Source organism: Pan paniscus, chromosome X (assembly GCF_029289425.2).
Source record: "Pan paniscus chromosome X, NHGRI_mPanPan1-v2.0_pri, whole genome shotgun sequence".
NCBI classification, from domain to species: Eukaryota; Metazoa; Chordata; class Mammalia; order Primates; family Hominidae; genus Pan; species Pan paniscus.
The window spans coordinates 20,727,008-20,754,867 of record NC_073272.2 but is presented as its reverse complement, the minus strand read 5'-3'; the positions used below and the strand labels follow the sequence as shown (position 1 = coordinate 20,754,867).

The following is a 27,860-nucleotide window of genomic DNA, read 5'->3' as shown; positions in this document are numbered from 1 at the left end:
TCATGAATTTGAATTATGCCAGATGACATGGAGGGACCTCATAGGTCCTGTTGAAAGAGAAATGCAGGGTGCAGCAGTGTGTATCATATGATCCCACCATCCCGCTCGTTAAAAACAGTGACCCTGGCCGGGCACGGTGGCTCACGCCTGTAATCCCAGCAGTTTGGGAGGCCGAGGTGGGCAGATCACCTGAGGTCAGGAGTTCGAGACCAGCCTGACCAACATGATGAAACCCTGTCTCTACTAAAAATGCAAAAATTAGCCATGCATGGTGTCATGCACCTGTAATCCGAGCTACTCTGGAGGCTGAGGCAGGAGAATTGCTTGAACCCGGGAGGCAGAGGTTGCAGTGAGTTGAGATCACACCATTGCACTCCAACCTGGGTGACAAGAGCGAAACTCCATCTCAAAAGAAAACAAAACAACAGTGACCCCCACCTTCAAAAAGAAAACCTGTGCATGAACAGGAATTTATATATAATTATATATATGTATATATACTTCACCTATTTAAGGGGTATAATTATATATATGTATATATACTTCACCTATTTAAGGGGTATAATTATATATATATATATATATGTATAATCTGGTTTTAGTAACACATAGGAAAAAATGTATATATGAGGCTGTTATATGGAGTGTGTGGAATTGCTGACATGAGGGGAGGAGGGAACCAAGCAAAAAAGAGAAGGAAGAAAGACAACTGAAAAAGATACATCTATCTGCTTATGGTTACGTATTTCTACAATGCTCTGTGTGGGTGCAGATATAGCTAAATAGTGTTTTTCAAAGATTGGAAAGCAACATATGGTTAAAATGATCACATCTGAAACCATAGGCTTGGCTTGGACCAATCTCCCCACCATCCTCCTGTGGTCTGCATTTGCCTGTGTTTATGTTTAGCTTGCAGAATGGCATCAGACAGGGCAGCCTTTTTCTCCCTCCTCCATTGCCATACTTAAAGTAAAGACTCCAGAGCTCCAAAGAGATGGACCTGTTCAGGTGGTTCATAAGCATCAGTAAGTGAGAGTACAGATATGGCAGCATAGTCCATCTCCAGGCAAGGGAATGACTCAAAGACAAAACCACTGGGTCATCCCTATTAGAAGGGAAAGCAGTGGCTGGGTGCGGTGGCTCTTGCCTGTAATCCCAGCACTTTGGGAGGCCAAGGCCGGAAAATCACCTGAGGTCAGGAGCACGAGACCAGCCTGACTAACATGGTGAAACTCCATCTCTACTAAAAATACAGAAAATTAGCTGGGTGTGGTGGCAGGCATCTGTAATCCCAGCTACTTGGGAGGCTGTGGCAGGAGAATTGCTTGAACCCAGGAGGCAGAGGTTGCAGTGAGCTGAGATCACGCCATTGCACTCCAGCCTGGGTGAGAAGAGTGAGACTCCGTCTCAAAAAAAAGAAAGAAAAAAAGGACAGCAGAGCAGAAGTGGCAGAGTATCTGCCAATCTGTGGTCATTTCAGTTTTTATGAATCACATCAAAATGGAACCACCCCCATCTTCTTCCAACACAATGCATTGGTTTTTATAGACTTAACAAGAGAAGCAAGTCAAAAAGTAAATATTCCTATTGCTGAGTGCAGTAACACCCTAATTTTACACGGCATGTATGTGTATGGTTCTGAATATGAGAATCCCCTGAAACATTCAGACTGCTTCTCTGTAGTTGAATGAGGGGGACAGACAGTATAGCTTTGGGTGAGGATGAACTAATCTACTCCAACAGTTAAGCAGTGTCTAAAGAGTAAGATAGATGACTTTCAGTTAACAGGACAGGGATATTTCATAATCCAAACCACACTTGGCACTATGTGTAAGCGATCACTGCTGTGTCACCAGAAGGTTGTTTGTTTTAGTAGACTCATGGTTGGTGGGCACACAAGGAATGGGTTGAGTTCTTACTCTGGGTCTCCTGATGTTTCCCTGTCCCCGGCTTACCCAACAGACCTCAGAACAGATAAAGATGCTTATGTCGTTGTTGTTGTTTTTGAGACAAACTCTCACTCTGTCACCCAGGCTGGAGTGCAGTGACACGATCTTGGCTCACTGCAATCTCTGCCTCCTGGGTTCAAGTGATTGTCCTGTCTCAGCCTCCCGAGTAGCTGGGACTATAGGCGCACACCACCACACCCAGCTAATTTTTGTATTTTTAGTAGAGATGGGGTTTCACCATGTTGGCCAGGCTAGTCTCGAACTCCTGTCCTCAAGTGATCCACACGCCTCAGCCTCCCAAAGTGCTTAGATTACAGGCGTGAGCCACCGTACCCAGCCAAAATGCTTATGTTATACGTTATTTAAAAAGAATACCAGTAGTCCACTATTGGAATAAGATTTGAACTTTCAGTCATTCCTAGGTTTCAATTCTGGTTGACTTTAACATCAGTGATTCATAGTTGTTGGCCGTAGAACCATGTCAATATATAGAATGCCATTGCCCCTGTGGGTAATATCAGTTGAGTTTTAAATGTTTTGATAGAGGGCATAGATTTGTTAGAGGAGAAAGTCAAATATTTAATTCCTTAGGTGGGAACATGTGAAACCATGCCAGTGTTTTTTACTTAATATTGGCAGTATCACTATGAAAGTACCCAGTGCAGTTTTTTCATGAGCTCTCTTGTAAATAATATGGTGCCCTTTACAGTAATGTAATTTTTTTTAAGCTTACAAGGTTCTGATTGTTATGATACATTTTATTAGATATGTACAAATTTTCAGGAAATGTCAACAGAGGCTTTATCATTATGTGACTCTTTAATCTGATTTCTAGGCAGAGTTTATTAGGACTGGCTTTTAAAAAATTAATAGCTTTATTTACTTACCATACAATTCACCTATTTAAGCTGTACAACTGGATGGTTTTTAGTATATTCACAGATTTGTGCATTCATCACCACAATCAATTTTCGAGCATTTTCATCACCAAAAAAAAAAAAAAAAACTACTAGCAGCCACTGACTTCCAGATTCTACCTCTACTCCCAGCCCAGTCAACCACTAATCTACTTTATGTCTCTATAGCTTTGCCTTTTCTAGACTTTTCATACAAATGGAATCACACACCATGTAGCCTTTGGCATCTGGCTTCTTTCACTTAGGGTGATGTCTTCAAGGTCCATCCCTGTTGTAGCATGCATCCATACTTCCTTTTTCTGCCAAATAATGTTTCATTGTTTGTATAGACCGCATTTCGTTTATCCATTTATCAGTTGATGAGTATTTGGCTTATTTCCACTTTTTGGCTTTTGTGAATAATGCTGCTATGAACATTTGTGTATAATTTTTTGTGGCAAGGTCTGGCTTTTTAGTGACTCAGTTGCCCTTTTAAATACCCGTGATATCATAGCTAAATAGGACTCCCAGATGTCCTCTTGCTTGGCACCTTCTGTTTAGGCACATGAAGTATCTGGATTGCCCAGAGAGGGAAAGTGGCTTCCCTGGGCACACAGAGCTAGAGAGCGGAGTGGGGCCCTGCCTCCAGGTTTCTTGCTCACAGGTTCAATGCTTTACCTATTAGTGTGGACACATGAAGACTGAAGAAGACCTAAGGTCTGCAATATGCAGCTTTGTGAAAGCCTTGCAGTCTTTTCCTGTTTGCTGTTTCTTCTGTTTTACCACTTACAACAGTGTGGTCTCGTCTGAAAGCAAAAGAACATAAGAGCTGGAATGTTCCTGAGAGATTTTCTAGTCACATATCCTCATTATACAAGTGAGGAAACTAAGGTGCTGAGAAGGCATGTGATGTCTCACCCAAGATCACACTGTTAGTGGCAGAGCAAGGACTGGAACTTTGGTCTCCCTGCTCCAGGTCCCGGTCCTCATCTACCCTGTTAGGACAAGCATCTGTTACCCAGGGACTGCATGAAGGATGGCACTGAGCCATTTTGTGTCTCTTCTCTAATAGAATCCCGTCACGGGGCTGCTGTCAGCCAGCCATGAGCAGAAGGATGCCTGGGTGCGGGATAACATCTACAGTATCCTGGCCGTGTGGGGCCTGGGCATGGCCTACCGTAAGAATGCAGACCGCGATGAGGACAAGGCCAAGGCCTACGAGCTGGAGCAGGTAATAGTGACTGACGGCTGTATCTCGGCTGCTCAGCCACCTTCTCCTTGAACTGAAAAACCCACAGAGAAGTAGCTGTGTGTGCAGAACTGTTTGGGTGCAGGCCTCTCCTCTATTTCTGCTATAGAATATTTTGGGGAGGTACTTAGATTTTCTCAACCTCACATTGGTCTTTCTGTTTGAGTTTGGAGATTCCCCCATAAAACAATGACAACATCCAAAATCACACCAAATAGAAAATGAAAGCAACCACATTTCTTTTTTTTTTTTGAGATGGAGTCTCACTCTGTCACCCAGGCTGGAGTGCAGTGGCGCGATCTCGCTCACTGCAACCTCCGCCTCCCGGTTTCAAGTGATTGTCCTGCCTCAGCCTCCCGAGTAGCTGGGATTACAGGTGACTGCCACCACGCCCAGCTGATTTTGTATTTTTAGTAGAGACAGGGTTTTACCGTGTTGGCCAGGCTGGTTTCGAACTCCTGGCCTCAAGTGATCCGCCCACCTCAGCCTCCCAAAGTGCTGGAATTGCAGGCGTGAGCCACCGCACCTGGCTGCATCCACATTTCTAACCCCAAAGTGTCAATTTGTATAATTAGTTACATTTCTTTCACATGTACTTTATCCATTTTGTACATATTTATACACAAGACCTCATCATAAACTGATATGTTTTTTAAAAGTCACCTCACCACAGCTTCACATTCCAAAGCATGTACTCTTCAGAGTAGTCACACTGGAAGGATATTTATCCAAACATTATTGCCACTGCTTAAAATATTTTTGAAACTTCCCTTAAAAATACGTTTCTAATTTGAACCATTCCAGGAAAGCAATCTTATTAATTTATGGTCACCCTTTAATTTTGAACCAAATTGGTGTTATCCAATTTGGGGGCCTATATTATTCACCATACAGGACAATGAAGTCCTTTTATTGTTTTCCAAAATCCAGAACCAAGATACCTACCAAAGATTTGCCATCACTGAGTTTGTAACAAAATAATCTGTCCCTGAACACAGGAGGTATTTTCCAAGTGTTTTGAGTGGTAGCATTGAAGTAGAGAGCACTGAAATATAAAAATCATTCTCTTGGCATGAGAGCCCTTGGGATTTATCTTTGATTCAGACATTCTTCGATGGCCTCACGGTCAGTGGATCGTCTGTGACATGGTGTCTCATGTATTAACGTAGCATTATTGTTGTTATTTATAATGAGGATAATAAGACTAGTAATTGGTTACAATAAATCATATTATTCAGAAACCTTGGCTGTCACTTGCATTTTGTTAGAGCTTTACTCGGTAATTCAGTGATGGTTTCACAAATGGCCATGTTGGCAAACATTACTTTTGGGCAGGCGTGGTGGACTTAGTGTAAGAAAAATAAATTACCAAGAAATGTGACATAAAGCTCCAGAGTACTACACTTACAGAAATTGTGTTGCTAAGATGTCAGCGAGGAGTCACTGAATTTCAGAGGTGGCAGATATCATCTGATCCAACCCCTTTATTTGAGATAAGTCACTTTGTCGAGATTTTTCTTTCTTTATGATGGAGTGGAGAGGACATGAACCATCAGAACACTCACGTAGGCTCGGGACTGGCCTTTCCAGGGCAGTTGCTGGGCAGCACTGGCTTGCCAGCCACAGTGATCAGGAGGTGATTTTCCTGCAGCAAGGACCCTGGGCCGTGTTGCTGATTCTGCTTTATCTCCACAGAACGTGGTGAAGCTGATGCGAGGTCTTCTCCAGTGCATGATGAGACAGGTAGGCAGAACCCACACACGTGTTTGCCAAGTGGGCATTCCATGTCATTGTAATTGTGACAGTTAACATGCTTAAGACGTTTTGTACTTTTCTTCTCAAGAGGAAGAGAAATTGAAAATATTTTGCTTACTTTCTCTCTCTTTTTCTTTTTTTTTTTTTGAGACGGTCTCACACTGTCACTCAGGCTGAGTGCAGTGGTGCGATCATGGCTCACTGCAACCTCAAACTCCTGGGCTCAAGTGGTTCTCCCACCTGAGGTGTGTACCATCACACCTGGCCTTTTTTTTTTTTTTTTTTTTGTAGATACAGTATCTCACTATGTTGCCCAGGCTGGTCTTGAACACCTGGGCGCAAGTGATCCTCCCACCTTGGCCTCCCAAAGTGCTCGGATTACAGGTGTGAGGAGTTACCATGCCCAGCTACCTTCTCTTTTTAAAATTATTTTCAGTAACTTTACTATTGAATCACAGTCTCAAAGGACAGTTTCTGAGAATCTCTTTTGAAGAGGTACATGGATAAAAGGAGAAACATGCTTTTTTTTTAATGGAGAAGAAAACATTTTTTTTTAAAAGCCACGTCTAGAAAGCCATATATTATTGTTTATTCCATCATGTTTGTAAAAGGGTATATTTTCATTGAGATGAAATGCTTGAGTTTTAAAAACTTGATATTATTGTTTAGTGGTATTTTCAGTGAGGGGTAAATAAAACAATTCATTGAACATGTACTGCACACAGAACATTATACTAGGATCTGCACAAATTCAAAGACGAAGACAAAACAGTCCTCACCCTCAGTCAGCGCAAGAAAAGACATAGTTGCTCTTTTCCTTTCAACATTAAGAAACAAGAAATTGAAATTTAAACAGGTTCCTTTCCTCCCCTCCTTTTCTCCCTTCTTCCCTCCCTCCATCTCTCCTTGAGTATCTACCGTGTGTCACAGCTGGGGATATGTAGACAAGGACACCCTTTGGCATGACCCGTCACTCCTGCAGATGAGACTCCCCCCAGGCTGGGACATTTCAGGCAAGTGGGCGAAAAGAATCCCCAGCACAGTCCCTCCGTGCGGTGCTGCCTAGCAGCTGCCTTCCATCCCTCTGGCTCCCAGAAGTAGCAGATAAGAGCTCTAGATCCAGGTGGCTGGCCATGGCCGTGATCTCTGCCAGCCATGAACCCCCATAACTATGCAGAGCGGGCTTGCCTTCTCCCTCAGGTGGCCAAAGTGGAGAAGTTCAAACACACTCAGAGCACCAAGGACAGCCTGCACGCCAAGTACAACACTGCCACCTGTGGCACGGTGGTGGGCGACGACCAGTGGGGCCACCTCCAGGTGGATGCCACCTCTCTCTTCCTCCTGTTCCTGGCCCAGATGACCGCCTCAGGTGAGCTGGGGTTGCTGGAGCCCATTGTATAAGGAGTGACAATCCGGAAAAGGGGTGGGAGGAGGACAGGTAGCGGCCAGTGTGTCAGGCCATGTGCTGCTTCACTGCTTTAATAAAATACCTCAGACAAGGCCATTTATACAAAACCGAAATGCTTTTTCTCACAGTTCTGGAGGCTGGGAAGTCCATGACCAAGGCACTACCAGGCTCAGTTGTCCAGTAAGGGCTCCATCCTCCAAAGAGGAGGACTGCTGTGCCCTCCCATGGGGGAGACCAGAAGGGCAAGAGAGCCAGAGGCTCCACGAAGTGTGTTTTGTAAGAGCCTTCATCCCATGTAGGATATGTAGGATGGGAGGAGTCCTCAGGGCCTAATCGCCTCTTATGGCCCCACCTCTTAATACCATCACATTGGCCACACCTCAATTTTGGAGGGGACACATTCAAACTGTAGCAATCAGTATTATAAATCAGCAGTTTACACAAAAGAAAAGCATGCTTCTCCATATTCTGTGCATTTGTTTCTGCAATAGGGCAGGGAGTGCAGGGACCCTGCCTGTAACCTGCAGAGAGGACAGTCACCCTCCACCTGGGCACCAGCAGGGTAAAGGCCGTTGAGCTGGCTCTCTTAGCTTCCCTCTGTTGAACACAGAGCCCCTTTACTGTCACTCTCTCCTAGTCCCTGGAGCCACCTAGGTCTGGTCTAACTTTGACACTTAGCTGTCTGCAGACCATCTCACCCCTGCTCTTAGACTTTTCTCCTCCAGGATCAGCAGCCCTGTCCTTTCAGCTCTCCCACTCACTACCCTGGTCACCCTCTTCTAGACACACCCTCACTTTTCCAAATTATATTTGAGCACCACCATTTCTGCCACTCAGCAGTGTGCCCAGAGCGGGCTGAGCAGCCCGCTACTCAGCGGGCTGAGTAGGCTCACAGTTTGTCGGCGGTGTGCCTTGTTCCCATTGAAGCCGGAGCCGCTGGCCTCTGTGGCAGCCTGGACGCCAGGCCTCTCTCTTTCCCACTAGGGTCTCACACCAGGTGGTCTCTCTCTCACAATGGCATGTGCCACAGATGCTCCCCCAGGTTAGGGCACTTAGCGGCTATGTCTGGGAGTTCTTATCACCTACCAGTCCAGTCAACTGATGTGTCTGAGGCCTCCCATTCATTGCAGACTGCAAGTGTGAAACTCTCAAAATCCCAGAAATCAGTAAGCAGTATTGTTATGGCTGTGTGAATAAATCACACATTTATAAAGTTACGTTTTGGCTATGAAAGTTAATATGAGCTCACTGTAGATATTTTGGAAAATATAACAGAATACAAAGAAAAAAATTCCACTGCCAACTTTCATTTGGCTGCATCTTCTCCAAGTCTTTTTTCCTGTGCATTTTTTACATGTTTAAGGTCACATTGTACACATAAACATAGTCTTTTTATTACATAGCGTTATAACAAGCACTTCTCCCGTGATATAACAAGCTCTTCATAAACATTATTTTAGTGAGTTTATCAATGGGTATACCATAATTAATTTAACTATTCCTTCCTTCTTTTATTTTGCTACTATAACTAATGTTGCAATACCAACTTTGACCCCATCTTCATTTACTTCCTTCTGAGAGTTAGATATCACTCAAAGGCAACTCATATATATTGCCAAATTGTTTTCAGTTTCTAGTTAAACTTAGTTCTCATTGAAATTCTAATCTGGCTTACTAGTTAAGCTGCCCTCATTGATGTAAGAGTCCATTTCCTATCATATCCATAGCAGCTTCCAGAATTCATACTTTAAAAATACCTGTATTTGTTATAACTGACTATATTTTTCTGCAGGGTGGAAGGCCAGCTCCTGGAGCTGGGGACTCCCTGTCTCCCACTGGGAAAAGTATTCACCCTTCTCTTTGGCTCTCTCAAAGATAGAGACAGTGTCTCTGGTTCTTCTGGACTAAAATCCTTGCTTTGTTGGAACCTTCTCCGCATCAATCCAACCTGTACCAGAGGTCCCAAATCTCTCTCATCCCTTTCTACTCATAGGCACACACAGGAAAGTGGAGCCCTTCCTTTCCTTCTCCTTATTTTCCTTCCTTCCCTCCTTCCTTCCCTCTTTTCGGAGATTAGACACTCACTGTTATGCCTTACTTAAGACTTCATTTTTGATGCCTTTGGAAGAAAAATGAAAATGAGGGTAAAAGGGTTTATTTCCTAGTGTGATATTTGTAATTTGTGACTGGCAGCTCTCTGCAACATGGCTTCATAACCTCATTGTTTTTCTTTGCTAGGCTTACGTATCATTTTCACTCTCGATGAGGTGGCCTTCATACAGAATCTTGTCTTTTACATAGAAGCTGCATATAAAGTCGCTGTAAGTATCAACCCTAGTAGTCTTTTCAGATGTTCCAGTCAACAAAAAGAATAAAAATCATACAGTGTTTTGAGGGCCAGGCTGTTTGGGGCTCACCAAAAGGTTAGCGAGACTAGCGCTATGAGATTGTGTCACCTCCACACACAAAGTGCGTATTTTTGTCCTGGAATAGAGTTGGGGGTTTCAGGTTTTTGGAATGTACTCTGTGCTCTGTCTGAATCCATTATGCTTGTTATATTTTTTTATTTATTTTGTTTATTTATTTATTTTTAAACAGAGTCTCGCTCTGTCACCTTGGCTGGTGTGCAGTGGCATGATCTCAGCTCACTGCAGCCTCTGCCTCCCAGGTTCCAGTGATTCTCCTGTCTCAGCCTCCTGATTAGCTGGGATTACAGGTGCCTGCCACCACTCCCCGCTAATGTTTGTATTTTTAATAGAAACGGGGTTTCACCATGTTGGCCAGGCTGGTCTCAAACTCCTGACCTCAGGTGATCCTCCTGCCTCGGCCTCCCAAAGTGCTGGGATTATAGGCGTGAGCCACCACTCCTGGCCCATTATGCTTGTTTTATTTTATTTTATTTTTAATTTTTTTATTTCCATAGGTTATTGGGGAACAGGTGCTGTTTGGTTACATTAAAGTCCTTTAGTGGTGATTTGTGAGATTTTGGTGCACCCATCACCCGGGCAGTATACGCTGCACCCTATTTGTAGTCTTTTATTCCTCTCCCGCTTCCCACACTTTCCCCCTGAGTTCCCACAGTCCACTGTGTCATTCTTATCCCTTTGCATCCTCATAGCTTAGCTCCCACTTAGGAGTGAGAACATATGATCTTTGGTTTTCCATTCCTGAGTTACTTCACTTAGAATAACAGTCTCCAGTCTCATCCAGGTCGCTGCAAATGCCATTAATCCATTCCTTTTTATGGCTGAGTAGTATTCCATCATATATATACCACAGCTTCTTTATCTACTCGTTGACTGATGGGCCTTTGGTTGGTCCCATGTTTTTGCAGTTGTGAATTGTGCTGCTATAAACATGCATGTGCAAGTGTCTTTTTTGTCTAATGACTTCTTTTCCTCTGGGTAGTTACCCAGGAGTGGGATTGCTGGATTAAATGGTAGTTCCCATTATGCTTGTTTGAAATAAGATCCTAACATGTCCTACGGGATGCATATGTGCTGGCTTGAGTTGGGGCTAAAGAGGTAGCAGCATTAGCACCTTGGTGGGAGCTGGGATGCCATGAGCGTCGCCCCAACCAGGCCACAGGTAGAGGGGCTTGAGCCAGGCAGAGCCCCAGCCTGGGCCAGATTTGCTGAGTATAAATGTGTATAAACCCCCTTTCCTCCGAGCTTCTGTCTGGTTTGGAAGGCAAAGCCTGAGGCACCTTTACACAACAACCCCAGTGTGTAAAGCTCTCAGGGAAGGAGGGAAAAGGTAAAGGCTGGTTTTAAAAAAGCCACTATGGTCTAAAGGAAGGTCAGCAAAGGTTTTCTGTAAAGGGCCAGAGAGTAAATATGTTCGGCTTTACAGGCCCTAGGGTCTCTGTCGCAGCTACTTGGCTCTGCCTTTGTAGCATGAAAGCAGCCATAGACAACACGTAAATAAATGAGCATGGCTCTGTCCCAGATAGACTTTGCAAAAATAGGTGGGAAACTAGATTTGTTCCAAAGACTGAGTGGAGTTCCCTGACCCCAGGTCTAAAGCAGTGATTCCCAACGAGAGGCAATCTTGCCCTCCCAGGAGACATTTGGCGATGTCTGGAGACATTTTTGGTTGTCGCACCTGGTCAGTAGGTGTTCGTGGCATCTAGTGAGCCAAGACTAGGACTGCTGCTAGACATCCTACAATGCACAGGCCCCCCTCCCCCCACCCCAATGACTCAGATTACCTGGCTCGAAATGGAATAGTGCTGAAGTTGACAAACCCTGGTCTGAAGAAACTTGAGAAGTCTTTGTGGAAAGGGTGGGCATTGAGTTGGACCTTGGAAGCTGAGCAGAGTCTAGATCAGCAGAAGGGAGGAGATAGGGAGTTTGGGTGCAGGAATAGCTTGTGCAGTCCCAGAGGCAAGAACAGGCTCTGAGTGTGGCTGGGTGGGCTAGGGGGTGCTTGAGGAAAAGGGTACAGAGGAAAGGAGTAGATTTAGGAGGAAAGCTGACATTGGAAAAGAGTAGAACATAAGTGGATCTTATGTTCCACTCTCAGCTTGTGGGTGTGTCTAAGGAGGCCAGATCATGGGGCATATGGCCATTCAGAGAGAGAGATGTGAATGTGATCCGCTAGGAAATACACCATTTGTCATTTTAGACCCTGAAACAAGGGGAAGCAGCAATGAAAGCAGTTTTTGAGGATGAATCACCCAGTGCCGGGGTTGGAGGAAAGGTGGGTTGGGCTGCAGGAAGGCGCAGATGAGAAGAGTGCTCAAGGGAAGAAGCCCAGGCTCAGTCACCAGGCACGCTCAGCAGGGAAGTTGCTCTAGGATGCCCGAGTCTCAATCTCTACATTTTGAAAATGTTCTGGCCAGGCGCGGTGGCTCATGCCTGTAATCCCAGCACTTTGGGAGGCTGGGACAGGTGGATCACCTGAGGTCAGGAGTTTGAGACCAGCCTGACCAATATGGTGAAACTCTGTCTTTACTAAAAATACAAAAATTACCTGGGTGTGGTGGTGTGTGCCTGTAATCCCAGCTACTCGGGAGGCTGAGGCAGGAGAATTGCTTGAACCTGGGAGGTGGAGGTTGCAGTGAGCTGAGATCGCGCCACTGCACTCCTGAGCAACTAAGCCAGACTCCATCTCAAAAAATAAAAATAAAAAAAAGAAAAAAAGAAAATATTCTTTTTTGGAGATAAAAAATAAAGATTGAAATGTTGGCATCAGTCCTGTGTGTGTTGGGTGGTCAGCTTTCAGTAGTACACATAGAATTGTTTAAAACAGCATCCCATATGTGGACTTTTTAATGAAAATATGAATTATACATTAGGTACACATGTATCAAGTCCTCTGGGTGCCAGCATTCTGAGTCAATCCCTAGTAATCGGTTTGTAAATACCACGTAGGTTCAGTGTTCTGTGTCTCAGTTGTGACTTTGGCTCCAGTTACTTGCTGAGCATTTTTTCCCCAAGAGGTAATGCTAAAAATAAGTACTAAATTATTTTAAATGCTTTTGCTGGCTTTGACTAGTTATGACCCATGTGCTAAAGTTTCTGTCTTCCATTTTACAACATAATATAAGTTCAAAGGCATTGACTAGAGAGGCAGCATTTTATTCAATCTTAAGAAGATAAAATATTTTGTTCTCCATACATCCAGAGTTTCTTACAAATGAATACCTTCTAGAAATAAGAAATAAGAAATTTGAGAGTGTTGTGGCATGCACTTTTGTCCCACTTGAGTATTTTCTTGTAAAATTCTGCACAGAGGTCGCATGAACTGAAATTGAGGAAGAGCACAGTATGAGTCTACAAAGCCTCTGAGAAGATCCACTTATGTTTCAGTGTGGCTGCAGGAACATAAAGGAAGCATTTTTCCCATAGCACTTCTTATATACCTCTTTCTCCCCTCTGATTCCCACCTTTTTCTCCCCCAGGATTATGGAATGTGGGAGCGTGGAGATAAGACTAATCAGGGCATCCCGGAATTGAATGCAAGCTCCGTAGGAATGGCCAAGGTGACAGTTGTCCTGTTTGTTCTTCCTTCTGCATGTTTTTACTGCTTTGATTTGGTTCCCTTCATCAGGAGTTTGGATTTAATCTGATTAGCATATTTTTCAAAAGTCAACATCAAGTATGTGAAATTCAAGTGGCACAGTTACCCCAGCCACCTGAAATTCTAGGTAAAGAAGGTAGGTTTCCAATGCTGAAATCTGCCCATGGCAGAAAGTAAGAGTGCTCCGTCCTGGTTAGCTGCTGCCATCACCCATGGGTCTAAGCTCTTGCTGTTGTTTAAGAAGCTGCACGTGTGATGTCCAGTCTTCTTTTCTGGGTCACAGAGAGGACTGGAGAATATCACCACTTTGTAGGTTGGACTCACAAGTTCAAAAGTCTACAAGGTCAGTCAAATAACAGTACGAAGTGAAACTAGCCAGACAGCAAGGTGGGGGTCAGGGGAGGAATTGGGGACACTGGGAAACTTTCCCTGAAGGTACTCTGATTCAAACTCATTTAAAATACTCTTCAAGCCAAACAAAACACACCTATGGGGCAGATTCGATCTGTGGGTCACCAGTTTGCTTCTCTTGCCATAGACATATGGTGTGCCTCCTTCCCTCCCTCCTCCAGAATGTAATGTATTATTTGGACAGAGTAGAGCCTCCAGGGCTATAATTTTTAAAGCAACAAAAAATATGCTCTGTTGAAGTAAACAGACAGAAAGTGTACTTATTACTAAAAGAATTAACTTTCTGAAGTGCCAGATGTTTGAAGTTAACTGTTAAAACATGTGAGAGAAAAGACGACCATGAATTTAGTGCACACACACCCACACACACACACAACGTTATGAACTTGTTAATTCATTTTTAGGTAGAACACTAACTTCACTTGGGAAAATGTTTTTCTGTTTTCTCTTTCTTGTTTGCATAATGAGCAGCAATGTACAGGAGAGCTCTGATCCACTGAAAATAAGAATAGGGCCGGGCACAGTGGTTCACGCCTGTGATCCCAGCACTTTGGGAGGCCGAGATGGGAGGATCACCTGAGCCCGGGAGTTCAAGACCAGCCCTGGCAAAATGGCGAGACCCTGTCTCTACAAAAAAAAAAGAAGAGAAAAGAATAAAAAAGACTAGAACATGACTACAGGAGTCTAGCTGGATTTTTTAAATGTGTTTCATTACCTTTGGGAAAACATGTATACTAGATTGCTTAATGAAAAAGGAACACCAGATATTGGAGTATATGTTTATTAGAAAGAAAAAGTAACTCATACCTGTGTTTGTAGGCAGCTCTTGAGGCAATTGATGAACTGGACCTTTTTGGAGCCCATGGAGGACGCAAGTCAGTGATTCATGTTCTGCCAGATGAGGTCGAGCACTGCCAGGTAATAGCCTCTTGCATTTCAGAGAGCAGGGAAGGAGAGTCCTGGCATGGAAGGCCTGGGATCCAGTGCAGATTCCCCACCTTGCTGGCTTGGTGATACTTTGCTTCTTTGAGCTTCAGTTTTCTCACCCATAAAATGGGCATCCTGGACCCTCTCCTCTGGCCTCACAAGCTAGTTGTAAGAATCGGTCAACTTAGTCTGTCTAAGCACTTTGTAAGCCAGAAAAGTATAAGACACCATGATGCTGTATAGATGGAATCAGCAATCCAAGCAGCCTTGTTTTGCAAGAGGCAAAGTCTGTTTTACGTCTTTTGAGCACATAGGTGGTTTTCTTTCAGGTTTATTTCACAGTGCCCCCAAATTGAATGATGAGCAAGCACTAGTTCACTTGGGGGTGGGGGGTTGGGGATGGGTGAAATAGGTAGTGGAGAAGAAATGAGATGGGAAAGATGGGAAATTAGTACAACCTCTGTGAAATACAGGTCAGAGAAACGAGTGATCTAATTCAGATTGGAGGATTCTATTGAGCAGAGTGCACGTCATCAATTGCTAAGCCCTCAGCAAACTCTTATTTAGCAAGGGCCCACTGTGTGCCAAGTACGTTGCTGGGGCTAAAGAGGGTCAGATACATAAAGACTTGTGAATGGAGAGCTTTGGTAGAAGTTTGTGTTTCCAGGCAGAGAAACCCTAGGGAAGAGTGAGTTACAGAACAGGGCCCTGGGCTCAGTTGGCTATAGAAAATAAAGCTTTATTCTGAAGCTGAAGGGTTCCACCCATCTTGACCCTATCTTCCAGCTCACTCAATTTTTCCCCTTTAGGTAGTCCCGGTATTTCTTGGGGTATAGTCTATCTTTTTTTTTTTTTTTTTTTTTTTTTTTTTTAAGAGGAGGTCTTACTCTATCGCCTAGGCTGGAGTGCAGTGGTGCAATCATAGCTCCCTGTAACCTCAAACTACTGGGCTCAAGCAGTCCTCCCGCCTCAGCTTCCCAAGTAGCTAGGACTACAGGCACGTGTCACCCACACCCAGCTAATTTTTTAAAAATTTTTTTGTAAAGTCAGGGTCTCGCTCTGTTGCCCAGGCTGTTCTCCAATTCCTGGCCTCAAGTGATCTTCCCACCTCAGCCTCCCAAAGCTCTGGGGTTGCAGGCATGAGCCACTGTGCCTGGACGTGGTGTGCATCTTAATAGATGTGTAATCCAGTGGAAATGCGTGAGCTTTGCAGCCAGCTGGGCCTGAGTTAGAATCCTAGTTCTGTCACTTACTAGCTGCTCGAAGTCTCAGGGTCCTCAGGTGTGAATTGGACATGGTACCCTAAGTCCTTCTTCATATGAAAGATTCAATGAGCTTATGTTTGCAGGGGTCTAGCCCCATGTCTGTACATGTTAGATCTCAGTGTTAATTCCTTCCTTTCCCAAACTTTTCCTGATAATTTCAACTCCTTTACAAGTTTCCAGCGCCTAATCCAGCCACTTATTTATAATTGAGGCCATATTATAGTGCCTCTAAGTAACCCTAGAAAGATTCTAGGACTAAACTAATTCTGTGGTTTACCATTTTGTCTGAGTGTTCATGAGATCTTCTGGATTTGACTCATCCTTTAAGTGGTTTCTGGATCACCCAGTCCAACTGGTCACATTCCACAGAAGCCAGACATTTCTCCAAGCTGGCCCCATGTATGTGTTCTTTTCTGGTCTCTGTCTTCATAGCCAAGACAGCTTAGCCTACTGACATAGGTGGCCCTATAGTTCCTCCCCTACATGTCCTAAAAGTCTGGCAAAGTCAACAGGGCATGGAAGGAAGGGAGACAAGCAGTTCTTAGCGTGGGCTTCAGACAGTACCATGCTCTCCCCAAGCCCTGACTTCTCGCCTGAGGAATAGGAATCATTGGCTGGATATACAGTGTTGGCCAGCAGGGGCCATGTTGGCAGGACAAAGCTCTACTCAAAATTGGCAACCGTATTCGAATGTTCCCTTGGGGCTGAGCTCATGGTCCCTAGATACTGCGCCTATTAGCGCATCTCCAGGTTAAACCACCTCTTTGTTTTTCATTCAGTCTATTCTGTTCTCCATGCTGCCAAGAGCGTCAACATCTAAAGAAATTGATGCTGGACTTCTTTCCATTATTTCCTTCCCGGCCTTTGCAGTGGAAGATGTAAGCCTTGTAAATGTGACCAAAAATGAAATTATTTCTAAGCTCCAGGTAAGCATTAGTCATGCTGGTGCCCTTCTGTCCTGTGTGATGTGCATGGAGCAGCTCACCCATGCCTCAGTTCCCCATGAGGTTAATTGCTTGATTTATCTAAGCAGATGCATACAGTGTTCAAAGCTGAGTCTACAGGCAAGAAAACAAAGTCTCCGAGTGATTTAGTGGCCTGGTTCTCTCCTTGAGAAGCAGAACTGGCACTCAGGCAGGCACCTTTGAACCCCAGTTTGTACCAGTACCATACTTCTAAGGCAGAGCTACTTAACCCTTTAGAGGTCACAGACAGTGTATAGAGTCACTGCCAGAAAAAAAAATGCATATGTCCCAATATCCTCAAACTTTACACACAATTTCAATGGACTTGCCAATCCCAAAGTTACGCTCAGGTTAAAATAATCCCTGTTTTGAGGTGAAATGCAGTAACCGTGATACACTAAACTGAGAATATTAAATACTCCAGCCAGTTGAAACTATCGGTAAAATTATCAAAGAATGTAAGTTTCCCTAAGCTGAAATCTGCAGGTTGATTGTCCTACTTAGGTTCCATGAAAAATGCTTTTGTCCCTTGGAGTCCCTATGTCTCCAATCATATTCCCAAAAGAAAGCAGCTGTCTCAGTCAGGGTTCAGTGGGAAAAAGGGAACCCCTTTAGGTAGTTGAAGTAGGAAGGGAATGAATGCAGAGAATGAAGTGTTTACAAGAAGAGCGGGTTCTAGGCTCAGCCTCCTGGGATGACTCCCAGGACAGTGCGGTGCTGGTCGCTAGGGCTAGGGACGTGGTTGCCTCCATGACCCTCGCGAGAGCCACATCTGCTGTAGCAGCCTCCACATACTTACGGAACTGGAGAATGGACACCCAAAGCTGTGATCTATGGATTAAGGGCGTCAGATTAAGAGAGTGCTGCCCCTGCCCTCCTTTCGTAGCATCCAGGAAGCTGGGGCAGAACCCTGGAGCCTGCAGCCCAAAACCAGCAGCGACAGTCCTAAGCACAGGAAGCCGCCCCCCTCCCTTTCTGCTAATCTTTGTGGAGGTGCATCTGACCTTAGAGCCTCCTCTGCAGCCAAAGCCTAACTTCCAGGAGCCTGGGGAATGTCCTTGTAGCTTTCCAATCTTGCAAGTAGGAGCAAACCAGTCCAAGTATCTGCCTTGGTGGCTTTTCTAAATAGTGAGGGTCCTTTTAGATCTCTGTGTAATACAGTAAATCAGAATGAAGGCATGGTCGTTCACTGAACTCTTGGTAATCACTCTTGCAGCCCTGATACTCTGATGGAATGTTTTGGCGTTCCCTTCCAAGTACCGATCAAACCTGAATTGATTTTGCTTATTACTTAAATATATTAATAACTATACTGACAGCAAAGAACACTTGGTATAAAATTCATTACTAAAAGATTCATGGGAAAGAGGGTGCAGGGCTGACTTGAATTAAAAAGGCAAAAAAATTTCTCTGAGCTCATCGAATGTACTTTCTCTTATTAGGGGCGTTATGGATGCTGTCGCTTCCTTCGAGATGGTTATAAAACTCCAAGAGAGGTTGTATTTAAATATTGTTTCTTATCTTTCCTCAACTGTTTCATCTCTAAGTTGCCAATGTGTTGTTCTCCCTCTGCTGATTATAATTTTATGTTGGAATATTGGAAAGGGAAGTATTAATTTTGGAGTCAGCAAGCCTGGAGCCAGGCAATAGCATAGTATCTTTAGTAGGGACGGTGAGCTGGTCATTTAAAACCAGCTTGGCCAGGCACAGTGGCTCACGCCTGTAATCCCAGCACTTTGGGAGGCCAAGGTGGGCGGATCACGAGGTCAGAAGATCGAGACCATCCCGGCTAACACAGTGAAACCCCATCTCTACTAAAAATTCAAAAAATTAGCCGGGTGTGGTGGCGGGCACCTGTAGTCCCAGCTACTCAGAAGGCTGAGGCAGGAGAAAGGCGTGAACCTGGGAGGCGGAGCTTGCACTGAGCCGAAATCGCGCCACTGCACTCCAGCCTGGGTGACAGAACGAGACTCCGTCTCAAAAAAAAAAAACAAAAACAAAAAACCAACTTGTAGGCCAGGTGCAGTGGCCTGTAATCCCAACACTTGGGGAGGCTGAGGAGGGAGGATTGCTTGAGCCCAGGAGTTCGAGACCAGTCTGGGCAACATAGTGAGACCTTGTCTCTACAAAAAAAATAAAATAAAATTAGTGAGGCAGGTGTGATGGCATGTACCTGTGGTCCTAGCAACTCAGGAGGCTGAGGTGGTAGGATCACTTGAGCCCAGGAGGTCAAGGCTGCAATGAGCAGAGATCACACCATTGTACTACAGCCTGGGTGACAGAGTGAGACCCTGTCTCAAAAAAATAAAAATTTCTTTAAAATTTTAAAAATAAATAAAACTAGCTTGTAGACAAGGAGAACTGGTTCTGTGGCTCACACATTTTTCTTGAAGACCAACTGTGGCCTCCTCCTTGGGTTTCTTTGCCACACTGACTAATATAATGATATAAATCAGATCATCTGCCAAACTTGGTGGTAGACATATTGCTATTTCTTTGTTAGAGTTATAGGAAGCTTTAGTATAATAAACTACCAAGGAGTCTTGTGTATGTTTCTGACTTACTTTCTGAAATGTTACCATGGCAAACTGCCAAAAACAGCATCTCATTATAGTAAAATCCTACTTATGCCAACTTCAAAGCTGTAAAAATCAGTCAAGCATGGGAAACCCCATGAGGCACAATGGTATTATGTATGTATTCTGACATCACCTTTTAAAAGTTTGACTTATTTGATTCTAGGACCCTAATCGACTGCATTATGACCCTGCTGAACTCAAGCTCTTCGAAAACATTGAATGTGAGTGGCCTGTGTTTTGGACATATTTTATAATAGATGGAGTCTTCAGTGGTGATGCTGTTCAGGTGAGAAAATGCTGGGTGTTATGTTGATAATTATTTTCATTCCACTGGTATACTGATTATTATTAGAACATAGGGTTATGCAAGAATTTAGGTCACTGTTTCGGTTATCTGTTCCCACTTAGCAAACTTTCCCAAAACTGAGTGAATTAAAGCAACACCTATTTTATTTATTTGCTCATGATTCTGCAATTTGGGCAGAGCCCAGCAGGGACAGGTTGTCTCTGCTTTACCTGCTGTCAGCTGGGATGGTTCCATGGAAGTGGAGAATCTATTTCCAAGATGGCCTCACTCACATGGCCAATTGATGCTGGCTAGCAGCTGATGCTGGGAACTCAGCTGTGCTATTGGTGGGGGCCTTGGTTCTCCTCCACATGGCTAGCTTGGGCTTCTCACAATATTGTAGTCTCTGGGCCATTAATTTTACATGTTGGTTGTTTTCCCCCCAGAACACAAAAGCAGAAGCTGCCAAGCTTCCATAAGTGTTAGGCCCGGAACTGACAAAATGTCACTTTCATCACATTCTGTTGGCTAAAGGACCATCCCATATTCAAGCGGGAGGGGACTAGACAAGGGCATGAGTACTAGGAGGCGTGGTTCACTGGGGTCTAGCAAGAACATTCCATCACAGACAGGTTTTGTTGTTGCTGTTGTTCTTTCCAGATCAGCCAGTGGTTTGCTGTCTTTAGCCCTAGTTTGGGGTGCTCTTGGATAACATCTTACTTCATGTAACAGCCTCCTAACTCGAATCTCAGCCTCCGGCCTGGTTCCCTGCTGTTTCCATTCTTCTCACCCATGCCAGAGTGATCTTATTAAAAGGCAAATTAGGTTATGCTACTGCCTTGCTTGAAAGCTTGCTTGAAAACCACTTCATGTGTTTTGTGGGGTTCCATATGATCTGATCCCTGCTTTCACCCCTGTAGCCTCATTTCTTAGTGCTTCTTTCTTGAGTTCTGTGATCCAAGCACAATGAAATCCTTTCAGTCCTTTAAACAGGCCATGTGCCCTCCTCTCTTCTCAAAGGCCGAGGACATTCTTTTCTTCCCCAATTGCCCCTCCCCCTTCCCTTGGTTCAATGTAAGTGTGTCTTCTTTCAGAAAGCTTTCTCTGACCCTAAAAGCTGGGGCAGGTGCTCCTACGACCCACAACTATAACAGCATGGGTCACACTATGTTGTATCTCCCCCTTACCTGTCAAAGGACCCTGGTAGAGGCCATCTCTCTCCAGTTCACGGGTATAGTCCCTGTGCCTAGTGCATAGTATGTGCTCAGTAAACATTTACTGATGCAACTCTCATTTGTTCATGACCTATCTCTTTAGCTTCTACTTGGTACCATGCTCTGTGCTGAGCCCTGAGCATACTTTGTTGAACAGAACCGACCTGCCTTTGTGAAGGTTACATGAGTGACTGACATCGCAGATGCTTTGCCATTTTTTCAACTGGTTCTGATCACATGTTTGGTGGGGGTGGGGATGAGCAATCAGAGATTCATTTTAGCTCTTGACAGCTCTCCTGCTCAGGAATGCTGGGGGGCTTCAGAACCAGCAGTCAGCTGGAAATGTTAATATTTCCCCACTGTTGATGCTTTCTCTTAGGCTTCAGTGATTATCTTAGGTTTTCTGTCATTTTATCCCAGAATTGAAAGATCTCAAAAGAATTGACTTAGAATTTCAGTTGTGAATAGGCTTAACAATGATGGGGGGAAGAAAACTCAGGAGAGGAAAATGACTGTGTTTAGCATCTTGTTGATTAAGCTTCATGGAATCTACTACCCTTCTACACCTTTGCTGTCACTCACACTTGTTGCCCAATGACATTTTTAATATGGGGTCAACTTTTTTAGCGCCCACACATGAGTGAGAACATGTGGCATCTTTCTGTGCCTGGCTTATTTCACTTAACACACTGACCTCCAATTCCATCCATGTTACTACAAATGACAGAATGTTATTCTTTTTTTATGGGTGAATAGTAATGAATGCCTCTTAAGTGGAAAACTTACCAAGAGGTGGAAATGGGTACACTGCTTAAGATATAGCTTCCCCCACAAGAAGTTTATAATCCGGTTACTGAGACAAAATTTAAATATATGAGGGGTTAAGAATGAAATAATTACATGATGAGTTAAAGACAGAACAGGAAAGACATCTGATACACAGTGTAGATATGACTACTAGAGGAATTTTGAGGAAGAAACAGCTACTGTATGATGGGTGCTCTGTCTCTCTTTCTGGAAGCAAGACAGGCAGGGCTGAGCTTAGATACACTCCTGAGAGGAATAGCCGATCGTGTTTAGCTCCTCCTAACACTGTAAGTGTGCCTCCTGCACTCCTGGAGCTGAGGGTATTTGTGCATTTCTTTGCCTTGTGTCTGAACTCTAATCTGTTGCCATGAGAGCTTTTTTTCTATGTTGCACCGCTGTTACAGCAGTCATGACCAGACCTCCTTCCTGCCATGGATGATGGGGCTGTTTTCCAGGTCCAAGAATACCGAGAGGCCCTGGAGGGAATACTCATCAGAGGCAAGAATGGGATCCGCCTGGTGCCTGAACTCTACGCTGTCCCGCCTAACAAGGTAACCCAGTGGCAGAGGGCCCTTTGCACCGCTTATCTAGAAATAAGTGACTCATTGCTTGGCCTGTTGGTATTCTTTATCCCCTTTTTCGAACTAATGAACACTTTTTCTCCAAACATGGTTTCAAAAGCCTTAGGTAGGCTGGGCGCGGTGGCTCACGCCTGTAATCCCAGCACTTTGGGAGGCTGAGGCGGGTGGATTACTTGTGGTCAGGAGTTTGAGACCAGCCTGGCTGACATGGCAAAACCCCATCTCTACTAAAAAAAAAAAAAAAATACAAAAATTAGCCAGGCATGGTGGCACATGCCTGCAGTCCCAGCTACTCGGAAGGCTGAGGCAGGAGAATTGCTTGAACCTGGGAGGTGGAGGTTGCAATGAGCCGAGATCACACCACTGCACTTTAGCCTGGGCTACAGAACGAGACTCCATCTCAAAAAAAAAAAAAAAGCCTTAGGTAGTGTTCCTGTCTATCCCAAGGAATCATGACTTTGGAAAAATATGTGGAACATGCTTGACCATGGGTATCCTGGGGAGGCAGCAGTTGAAGACCTTCTAATGATACCTGTCCCTCCCCGAACCCTGACACAGGCTCTCTAAAGAGCGTAAACCCATTGTGCACTGTGTTCTTACACACTTCCACAGATGAAGGCCAATGTACAGGGGTATTGAGAATCTCTTCCTTTGATTCAAGCAGTTTGCAAGCTAGAGTTTGAGTAATCACTTAGAAGCCATTCTGCATCAGGGAGAGAAAAACAGTCCAGTTCCAAGAAAATGCCCAAACATAGTTTTATTCTATCAAGTTTCCTAAATTGGGTCATGATGGACCTATTATCTTGGCAGGAAGATTTGTCTGTCAGTATCTCATGGTTAGAAGAAGAATTCTTGGTTCCTGGCTGTCCCTTGGATGCTTTTGGTGCCTCAGGGCTTGATTATTGTGTTTGTGGGATGAAAAGGCCTTTAGAGGACCGTGTCTTCCCCAAAATTGCCAGGGCCTGGAGGAGGTCGTAAGCCAGCAGAGGCCTGGCATATGGCAACTTGGGTTTAGGTGTTCTGTGGTTCAATCAGGCCCCCACACACATGGCCACAGGACTGGCAGGGCCTTTTAAAGTGTCTGCCTCAGCTCAGAGAGGCTGTGGAACCTGTCAGAGCTCACACAGCACTGGGCTCCGCCCTGGGGCCAGACCCCAGGTTCAGGGCCTTGCTGCCACCCCACACTGCCTCCTAATGGGTGGTACATTTCTGTGTGATGGAAGCATCTACACAGTGGATGCTCTCACTAGGCTTCTGAAAGCAATAGTATAGTGGACTTCTTTACTTTTCCATAGAATATAAATTTTAAAGCAATCTGATACTTGATCCTTATGGCAGAAAAGGTACCACTGTGTATCACTTTGAGCCTTATTTTCATCTAAAAGGAACTATTACTTGTTAGATCACTGAACCAGTTAAACCAAGTAGAAAATCAAAGGAAGGAGTTTCCGTGAGAAGTAGAATGTGCCATTGCCGGAAGCATTCAGTTTTTTGCATTTATATCAGCCCATCTTGTTCACTGGGCCCCTTGAGGTGGCTGCTTGCTCCAGGTGGGCTCACCAAGCCCCACCAGCCTGGACCCTTAGCCCTGAGCTCCAGAATGTTGATGGCCCCTCATCCCAACATGAACTGACAGCCCACATCATCCAAGCTCTCTCAGGACTGATTTTGTTCCAGGGTTAAGGGCCAGACTTTGGAGAGGAACTAGTCTTCCCTCACTCTGCAGATCAGTCTACGGAGCCTGCTAGGGCTGTGTTCCTTCTAAGTGTCCTCAGCCTAGATCCCCTGCAAATAAATGTATTCCTTTTAGTACGCGTGCTGCGGTATGTGGGTTGGGGCAGGGCTGGCAGTGGGGGCTGGGTTACCTTCCAGCAGCTACACGTTCATATCCCCCTTCAGGTCGCTCCTTTCCCAGTACTGAGGCATTCGGGAAAACCGAATTGGTAATGAGAGGTAATTTGGAACCTGGAAGCAGAGCAAGGGAAAATAAGTGCCTTCAGGGGTATTTTACTTATTCTATGGTAGAGAAGAGCCGTCCAGTTCTACTAGAGGGCACGTTTTACTGACTATAGTAAATGCCAGGTGTTAAGAGCTACGCTTTTCTTTCTTTCTGATGAACAGTGCTGACTACACATTGTAAAAAATTACTCTGTGACTTTCTGTCTTCTAAACTCCACACTGACCTTTGGGTTTCTGCTTGTCATTACAATGTCCTCAGCATGTTTACACTGGTGTGCTAGGCACTGATTTTGCACACTCTTTGACACTGATTGCATTTTGTGTTGGCTCCTTCCAGATGACAGCTGGGAAGGTTTATCAGTCACATCAATAACATGTAGAGACCACCAGGAAGGATTTCTGCACACAGGGCCACCACAGGCCCATGTGGCACCTGTGTGCAAATTAGATAAAAGGCCTCATCAGGGTAGCCGCAGCCCTGGGCCAGGGTGGCATGCAGCTTGGATGTGAGCCCCACTCATTTCCTCAGCCGGATGTGCTTGTGCAGGGCACCATAAGGCCCTCTGTGGACAGCTGGAGACCAATGAAAGTGTACCCGCAAACATGGATTGAGCAGCCACTCCGTGCCAGGCACCAGGCTAGCTACTGGGGCACAAGGGTGGCTACAGCGCCAGCTCTGTCCCTGTGAGCTTGCAGGTTAGCAGGGGCCAGACGAGCTGGTCCATGAGATGGAGGGCAGTGGCAGCAGCAAAAGCATAGCACCTTTGAGGACCTGTGGGCAGTTCGGAAGGACCGGTGTGCAGAGAGGCAGAGGGGGATGCCTCCATGCGGGGCAGGAGGTGGCTCATGGGTGGGAGGAGTGCAAAGCCAGGCTGTCTTGTAAACTGGACACCTTGTCTGCTCTCTGTTGAATATTTCTCATTCTACATCTCTGCAGTCTTTTTTTTTTTTTTTTTTTTTGAGACAGAGTCTCACTCTGTCACCCAGGCTGGAGTGCATTGGCACAATCTTGTCTCACTGCAACCTCTGCCTCTCAGGTTCACGTGATTCTCCTGCCTCAGCCTCCTGAGTAGCTGGGATTACAGGCATTTGCCACCATGCCTGACTAATTTTTGTATTTTTAGTAGAGACAGGGTTTCGCTGTGTTGGCCAGACTGGTCTCGAACTCCTGGCCTCAGGTGATCTGCCCACCTCAGCCTCCCAAAGTGCTGGGATTACAGGCGTGAGCCACCATGCCTGACCTTTCAGTCTTTCTTAACACGACTTACATTTCAAATAGTTTTAACATACTACCTGATTATCATACAAGTAATTCTGTGCACGACAAAACATCTAGGATTCTGTAGAAAGAAGAAAACGTTATCTCTAATTCTACCACCCAAAGATTATGACATTTTGGAGAATCTCCTTCCACACTATTGTCCTATTGGATTATTTGATTACTAATGACATTTAATTCTGTTCAGTTCATGCACTAAAGTTTTTCTTATTGAAAAAATTTTAAATTTTACTAAATATGTTAATAACATCATTGATTAATCTGCAAGCAGAAGATGAGTCTCCTCATGGTGTGATGTTCCCCTTGGGAGAAGGATGTTTCCTATTTCCTTTGGTTGACTTATGTTTTCTGGAAGACAAAAGCGGTCACTGACATTACCCCCAACCAATGATGTGATGACTGAAATGTCAAAGTCCAGCATGGAGTTTAAAAGAGAGAAAGTTGCAGACTAGCCTGCAATGCGCAGCCAGCCCTGTCCTCCAGAAAGAACACCAAAGTTTATTTTGCTGAGACAGAAGCCCCCCCAGTGGGTTCAGCTTTTTGAGGCCCTGAAGGAGGGGTTACAGGCTAGTAGTCCAAGTGTTTTTCCTCGGTAAATAGTGCCACCTTCTGGCAATTCTCTTGCATTAGGCGCACAGTTTATAAACCCCTAGGGATGGCTCCAGCGATGCACCGCCACAGCTGGAGGCTGATGTTTTCCATCATTTCACCCATCATGCAGCCAATTGTAAGCATGAGCCATGAGAGTTCTCATGGCCGGAGCTGTGCACAAAGCAGGCAGGCCAGGCATCCGGTGCTCGTGGCCTTGCGTGTGCCTGCAGGAAGAGTGCTTGTCCAGAACCAGGCCGCGATTTGACTTCCACCTCCGCTGCTTTGTAGCCTTGCAGCCCCGAGGAAGGGGCTTGCTCCCCAGCCTCCTGGCACCTGCACAGAATTGGCCTGGAGGATGAGTACCATTTCATAAATCCTCAGTGCATTCCCCATGGTCAGGTATCATGGCCATTTTATCCTCTGACTTTCTGACTTTGGATTTGTCTCTCTTTCCAGGTAGATGAAGAGTACAAGAATCCTCACACAGTAGACCGACTTCCTATGGGGAAGGTGCCTCATCTGTGGGGCCAATCCTTGTACATCCTCAGCTCGCTGTTGGCAGAGGTAGGGGCTTAGTGGCCTCACAGACTGGAAACCATGTGATTGGAGGTTCAGGGAATCCCAGAAGGGCATAGGGACTCTCTGCCAGGCGTGCGTGTGGATGTCTTTTGCATCTTCATTCGTTTAAGGTCAACTGGACCGTGTTGGCTCCGGGGCTTGACTCTCAGCCTTGTGTGTCCATATTTCCATTAAACCAGCTCAGGTCCATGAGGGCCCAGCACTCCCCATCACCCCCTGCCAGCATTCTTCCTCTGTGGCTAGAATCTGTTCCAGTTGATGGTCAGAGGAGCTGGAAGTTTCTGGGCCAGGATTGTTAGCACATCTGATCCTAGAAGATACAAGATTTGGGAAATGACTAGATTGGCCCCTAGGTGCCCCTGCCCCGGTCCTAGGAGCAGGAAGCACAAGGACCACAGATCTCTACAGAAAGAGGTGGGGGGCCGGATTTTCTCTGGTGAATTTTGTGTCAGGTGTTGCCCCGGACAACCCGCAGCACCCTTCCTTCTGCAGACAACTGCCTCTTGACACCTTTCTTTTTGTTCACCATTGACTTGTCCCCAGGCTTTTGTTTTAATATGCAAATACTTTGGAGCCGCCTCAAATGAATCCCCCACTCCTCAGTATGAGTGACCTTATCAGATGGGCTGTCATTCCTGAGAGGGTCCTGCCCAGCTGAGTGCTTCGGCTGGACCCCGGGGAGGCAGGGAGGGGAAGGAGCCCAGGGAAGGGCTGAGGGGCTGCCAGGCTCTAGAAAAGGCAGAAGGGGTGGTGGGTCAGCATGCCACCGGGTTCCTAGAGTGTTGAAGCCCACGATGAAAGATACCACCGTGGAAGCAGCCCTCAGGAACTCTACCTGCCAAGCTGAAACAGTTGTTGTACAGGTACCTCAAGACTCCCCAGTGTCATGGTCATGTCCTTGGAGTAGGGGCTGTGTCTTCCACTCCTGTCTTTATTAGTAGGGAAAACGCATATATCTCCTTTGAAAGCCAGCCCTGTCTCTTACTAGTTCTCTGACCCCGGGCAGGTCTCTAATCTCTGGGCTTCGGTTTCCTCATCTGTAAAATGAAAAGGATTGACTTGATCATCTCTACCTTCCAGCTCTGATTTCTGTATCAGTGAGATGGGAAACGAGTAACTCCCCTCCCCTGCTTTCT

At 45.2% G+C, this 27,860-nt stretch overlaps 1 protein-coding gene across 4 annotated transcripts in view; it reads left to right on the top strand.

The window, feature by feature from the left end:
* PHKA2 (phosphorylase kinase regulatory subunit alpha 2) overlaps window positions 1–27,860 on the top strand; it is a 92,041-nt gene that overhangs the window by 26,691 nt on the left and 37,490 nt on the right. For 3 of the 4 annotated variants that reach the window (XM_003819542.6, XM_008972942.4, XM_008972943.4), the window contains exons 2-12: window positions 3,918–4,076; window positions 5,790–5,837; window positions 7,050–7,218; window positions 9,496–9,578; window positions 13,163–13,243; window positions 14,512–14,610; window positions 16,664–16,810; window positions 18,292–18,345; window positions 19,592–19,714; window positions 22,191–22,286; window positions 26,602–26,709. In XM_003819542.6, coding sequence (XP_003819590.1) covers window positions 3,918–4,076; window positions 5,790–5,837; window positions 7,050–7,218; window positions 9,496–9,578; window positions 13,163–13,243; window positions 14,512–14,610; window positions 16,664–16,810; window positions 18,292–18,345; window positions 19,592–19,714; window positions 22,191–22,286; window positions 26,602–26,709 — 1,167 coding nt within the window. The remainder of the gene's footprint in view (window positions 1–3,917; window positions 4,077–5,789; window positions 5,838–7,049; window positions 7,219–9,495; window positions 9,579–13,162; window positions 13,244–14,511; window positions 14,611–16,663; window positions 16,811–18,291; window positions 18,346–19,591; window positions 19,715–22,190; window positions 22,287–26,601; window positions 26,710–27,860) is intronic. The other variant, XM_034950365.3, reaches the window with a different exon arrangement.